We start from the raw sequence: 6,020 nt of genomic DNA on the forward strand, positions 1-6,020 counted from the left end.
TTCACTCGATTCCATCTACCCGAAAGTGCATAAATTCTGCAACAATGTGACGATCGTAAATACTTATTGGCAATTCTTTGCTGAGAAGCAAACAAGGCAAGGCGCCATTAAACACGTTCACAGGACGTCCGAATGAATTAACGAGTGCCACCGGTTAAAAGGCGAATTATTACATAATTGCTTATATTGACTCGCGTATATTTCTGTCGCATCATTGCGTATATAAGTACCTTATATTTTAAATAATTATACGTACATGTGTGTCACATCCGCGCAAATGCATCACGGCATAGCCGCGACTTTTATCTCGTTGATGTCTCTCTTTTCTCATTCATACGCAAAGATTTACACATTTGAGAGATCGTCGCAATACTTATCCGCTTTGAAATATATGTTTTTTTGCTTCTTGTTTACAGCATGCGTGTGTACCGTGCGCGTCGCACAGATGATCGCATGTACATATATTTGTTTTATCTGTCTCCCTTCGTGTAGAAGTTTCCCATGTGTGCGTGAGGATCGTATAGCTAGCTTTTAGTTTCTTAATACAACAAAACTCATAAACGAAACACGAATGCTAAATAACTAAAGAAATGTGCATCGTTCCATCGGACTCGGACCGAATGGCGTTCTCATAGCTGGTACCATTTCTTGTCTTTGTACTTGAGCATTAGTCCATGAGCGCTCGTCGAAAAGTTCTCAGCCTCCGACATCATACGTGCGGTCCGCTCTTCGAGTTGCGATAATTTCTCGCCGCGCTCCAACACCATCTGATGTGCCATATTTACCTCGCCCGTTGCGCTAGAGACTCGTTCTCGGAGAGCCTCGTTTGGTCCTGGAATATGTTTCGCCACTGTGCGCGACGCACGACCGCTGGATTCACCGACTGTAATTAGCATTAATATAAGAGCTTGCTCTAAATCATTCATTTCTAATCTTTTCAATTCGTTAATCCAATAAAAATGTCTTACATAACTCTTCCCGATCAAGACTCCTCGAACCACCACCGAATAAACCTTTGAAGAAACTCTCTTTAGGCGGTTCTGGCATATCGTGGCCAATAAACAGATCGCCCATCATCTCCGTCAATTCGGCGCTAATCAAATAAAAATATAACTTACATTTTAAGTCAAATTTAACGTTAAATAAAAAATGTATCGATAAATTCAGTACAAGAGATTAGATATTTTATAGAATTAAATAGAAATGATGTATGTAAAACAATACCAGAATTCACTCGAAACGGAGAATTTCTGTATTTCCATCGGTGATGAGAGATATAAACCATGGCCTCGATTGCTGAAGCAAAGCGTCTTTGCGATTCTGCAAAAAATATGCACAGGCAGCTTTACTACAATGCGTTATTTCATAAATAATAGACTGCATATAAAATGACAATATCAGGGTACAACTGTAAAAGAGTGTCAAGTGTACGTTCTTATATACATAGCATAAAGCTCTGATAGGTGATAAAAATTAGGTTGATTTATAGAGGTTTCAAGTGACGGGAGATTTCAAGTGACGTAGGCTTTCCTATGTGAACATTATGAAGCTGGAAAAAAATCATGAAATTGAAAGGAGATAGTACATTGCACGCAAGGCACTCGTGTTGTGTTGTGTCAAGGTTTATGTGTGGTTAGCTGTACTTGATACTCGTAGATGACTTACTGATCGGTATCGCCATTAACAAAGAGTTGATGACCCCATATGGTCAACATGGGGTCTACAATGCCGTGTTTTGTGGTCTGAAAACTGTTAGAGATTTTAGAGACAGGAGAAAAGTGAGCGCTCGACCGTACACGGGTTAATATAAAATTCACGGGTTAATATAAGATATAATTTTTATTGTTAATTAGCATTAACCCTTAAAACAGACTTCCAATATTTATTTTAATTTCAAGGAGACTCTTCATATAATATATTTGCACGATCTTATTTTCTGTATATGTAAAAAAAATTTGTAAGTGACAGACGTTAATATGGTAAATGTTGCCTGAAAGTTCGTAGTGTAGTGCCAGATTTGTTAAATAGATATGATACATATATAATGAGATAGAAAAATTTCAAAATAAAAGTTAAAATTTGCAGATGAAGAATTGCTACAGATAGACAATTTTATATCGCGTGATTGTGAAACGTTGTGCGAAAGAATATAGGTAAGTCCGAAGATCGAAAATATTTTTAATTTTAATTTTAAGAAGCAAATCCGCATTTTCATTTGTTTCACAATGCTGCATTCTCTGAAATCTAGTTTATATGCTTCGAGATAAAGAGTGCAGTAATAGAAGTGCTCATAAAAATACTACAAATGACGCATGCTCTAATTGTGTTAAGGGTTAACGAGTGCATTTATTGTATAGAGAAAAGTCACATGCTAACATTATTGTTATTATTAATTCACTTTTTGATAAATATTCATATAAATATAGAGCAATATTTATATGTATAGATATTATGTGTATAAGTTATCGTCAACTCTTCATATTTTTTTAAGCGATTTCACAAAGTATTAGGCGATAGCAAAGTTATTAAACATCAATAAGAAGAAAAGCTGCTATGAATTTATTATAACTCCTAAACATTCGCATAATATTCTTAATATAAAAAAAAATTTCTAGAAGAGTGTGCCGTATTATCCATTTCTAAATTGTTTATAAACTTAAGTTTCTATTTGTATAATTATAAATAGATGACTCTTTAACTTATTGCACAGAACGTTTGATAATTGCACACTCTTAGAGAAATATTATATACATATATAAATAGCATAGTATATTATTATAAATAGAATTTGATAGAAAATATAATTGGTATATCGAAATATTCTTGAGAATAAGTACCTGATAGCCAACTATAATATCGTTTACGTGTCAGTAGCGCATATATCTCTAGCTTCGGTACCTTATCTAGATAATAACTTGATAATGCTAATCAATGGATTTTAAATTTATCTTTATTATTGTTCTACTGCGAATAAATATAAAGTTTAAACGATGATAAAAATAAGCAAAATTTTAATAATATTAACCAATTTCATGCGTCGTAATAATAAAATGTTGAAAAAATAACTTGTAGTAATCAACTATGCAAATACAGAAGATAAATTTTGCTATGAAATTTGTTTAAAACATAACCAATTCAAAAGATATACCGATTTAAAAATATTGGAATGCAGCAGATAGGCTTTTGTAAACAATAAAAGATTCACCGCTATTTAATTTAAACAAGAATTTCTGGACTTCCCTTTACCTTTTAAAAGCTAGCTCTTATTTTCTGTTTTCTAATAAGAAGCAATAATTATGTATAAAATATCACATTTAAAAATTGTGTTTAATATAATATCAGCCGTTTTCCAATCGATTGTAATTTTTCTGTAAAGCATTAGCTAGCAAATTAGTTAGCAAATAGCTTCAATGACAATGAATACTTACACCAAAAAGATTTACACATTTATTAAGATTTATACATTTTTTAATGATAGCCTTAATGCAAGATTAAAAATAATTTCTATGCAAACTCAAGTATTTCCTGAAAAGCTAATTTTATCGATTTCAAATATATTTGAAGAAACATATCAAATTACAGATATTAATATTACTAGCATAGCATTGCTAAGTTACGACTGCATCATATATTAATATATATACGTATATATGTATGCAGTATATAATCATATGATCTATGTAATGTTTGTATATCATTCTGAATTATGTAGTATGTAATTTTTAACATTTTAAAAAATCTGTAAATATATGTATTATATTAAGAGTAAAAAGTATAGAAATTTTTGCGATATTACAATAGCGTATAGTGCAACGCATCATGTGCAAATATTGCCTATCATATTGTCTTGATAACTCAAATAAAAGAATTAGAAAGGAGTTATTTTTCTTACCTCAAATCTACAAGAGGTAGAAAATCGATATCTATCAGCGGTCTCAGGCTGGGCAAACTATACGTTGTGATATGACCATTTGAAACATAACATACTAGGCAGACGTTATCTAAACAAAAATGAAGATGAATTTTGAAAGGATTTATATATATTTAATATACATATTTAAAATAATTAGATGACAAATATAATAATGAGTAAAAATCAGAATGTAAAAAAAAAATAATGTGGATTATACCTTTGAGTGAGGTAACTTCTGCTTTAATTACAATATGAGTCTCCGCTAACTGTTGCCTATATACACAGTTTTGGGAAGGTAATGCCACAACTCTCGCTTGCTTCTCTGATACAAGCACGACAAATTGTCTGTCCTCGAAATTATCCCCGCCGATTTGCGTGTTCGTAGACGGTGACATTCGGCTATTTGTACATTTTCCTTGACTCTCTTTAACAAAAATCCATACCGTTATTGCAATATATCTATGCGATACATGATATGAAAAGAATCTTCGAAGCAAACGCAAAAATTACGAAATATACAAGAGCTACATTCGTTTTCTATTCTTACGGATATACATAATTAGTATAGAAAATGAAACCTACTGTTTCGTTCTTTGCCATCTGTATTTTCGTCTTTCCAAGACTCATATGAATACGGGATCAGAGCGCCGTTGCAGTCTAAGAATGACATCGATAAGATACAACCCTTGAGTTTGAAAGTAGATCCATCTGTACATATAAAACATATATTAAAGCACATATTTACGTACGACTTAAGACTTAAGTTAAAAAGAAATTACAATTGTGCAAATACAGCTTTGGTATTAAATACTCTCAATTTATTGCACTTTCTTGGAAAAGACAGTAATAAAAATCAAAAGAAAATTTAATATAAAATTTAATATAAAATATAAAATTTACAATTATAAAATTTATTTAATATTAAAATTGTTCTAAAAATAAATATTATTTTTCAAATCTATTTTTAATTTATTTTTTGTTAGATATAGAATATATATTTATCAATTTATGGGAGAGCTACTTACTGATCAAGACTGTAAGCTTTTAAAATTTATCAAATACTAGATAAGAAAAATTCGCTTACTACAAGTAGACACAACCACTGGGTGAGCATGGCGTTCGCTGTGGGCAGGCGTGTTGAATACAACAGTCTGTACAGATCCCAGAGACGTGCCAATCCATAACGTCGGCATGCCGTTTGTATCTTGAAGAAATAATTGAATTATATAACATATAAATAATCCACGTGTAGCTCTCATTATCCAAGAACTTTTAATATAATTAACTATTCTGTACTCATATAATTGTAATTTTTTAAATGTATTTTTTTTCTTGTTTAATGTTTTAAATGAGATATCTCATAAGAGCGAAAGAATCAATAATAACAATAAGCTAGCAATATTAATAAAGAGAATCATGATATATACGTTTCATGCGGATATGCGGAAAAGCGTTTTATGACTTTTAAAAGTCAAAGTTTATGCTCATCTACGTACCGTTTTTTTTCGTATAAGAATCCGCAAATGTAAGGCAGCTTATGGTTTCGGTGGTGATATTTTCGAGAGATGACATACTCGAGCTCCTTGATCGTTGGAAGGAGCCGTCGAATTTGTCTATCCGACCAGCGGTCCCAAAAAAAAATTTTCGATTATTTATAGAATAAAGCAAGCCATTTCTTTCCGGGCTACTAAGAAACATGCACAATGACTATTAAAATTATTTTTTGAAAGTTTACATCGTCTTTACGTAGTGTATATCACAAAGTATAATTAGCAAAGTCAGAACACTTATCAGAGAGATAGCGTAGCTTCAAGAGGACAGTAATAATAATGATCGTGACAATGTGTGTGAGAATGCTAATTATGGCAACGATGACGATGACGATGACAATAATAATAATAATAATAACAGCGACAGCAACAACAATAACTATCACGATTAAGATATTTCGACTGTAATTCACAGTATTCATTATCCTTCACACACTTCAGATTCATTAAGACTTATAAAAATATCAAGTCAGTCACAGACACATACAAAGACACACATTCATACACGTATGTACGTACACACGCACATATAATATCATGTCCCATTATGTATATAT

The 6,020-nt window shown here is 31.7% G+C and overlaps 1 protein-coding gene across 7 annotated transcripts in view; it reads right to left on the reverse strand.

The window, feature by feature from the left end:
* Nucleotides 1-6: 6 nt before the first annotated feature.
* LOC108692096 (syntaxin-binding protein 5) overlaps nt 7-6,020 on the reverse strand; it is a 42,491-nt gene continuing 36,477 nt past the window's right edge. For 4 of the 7 annotated variants that reach the window (XM_018200222.1, XM_018200225.1, XM_018200220.1 and 1 more), the window contains 9 exons: nt 5,410-5,526; nt 4,998-5,117; nt 4,496-4,621; nt 4,131-4,337; nt 3,893-4,001; nt 1,666-1,749; nt 1,225-1,320; nt 969-1,093; nt 7-883 (listed from right to left, as the gene is read on the reverse strand). In XM_018200222.1, the coding sequence (XP_018055711.1) occupies nt 630-883; nt 969-1,093; nt 1,225-1,320; nt 1,666-1,749; nt 3,893-4,001; nt 4,131-4,337; nt 4,496-4,621; nt 4,998-5,117; nt 5,410-5,526 (1,238 nt within the window). In that variant the 3' untranslated portion in view covers nt 7-629. Of the gene's footprint in view, nt 884-968; nt 1,094-1,224; nt 1,321-1,665; nt 1,750-3,892; nt 4,002-4,130; nt 4,338-4,495; nt 4,622-4,997; nt 5,118-5,409; nt 5,536-6,020 lie in introns of all 7 variants that reach the window. The other 3 variants (XM_018200219.1, XM_018200223.1, XM_018200221.1) reach the window with 2 other exon arrangements.

The sequence above is a fragment of the Atta colombica genome, unplaced genomic scaffold (assembly GCF_001594045.1).
Source record: "Atta colombica isolate Treedump-2 unplaced genomic scaffold, Acol1.0 scaffold58, whole genome shotgun sequence".
Lineage (NCBI taxonomy): Eukaryota > Metazoa > Arthropoda > Insecta > Hymenoptera > Formicidae > Atta > Atta colombica.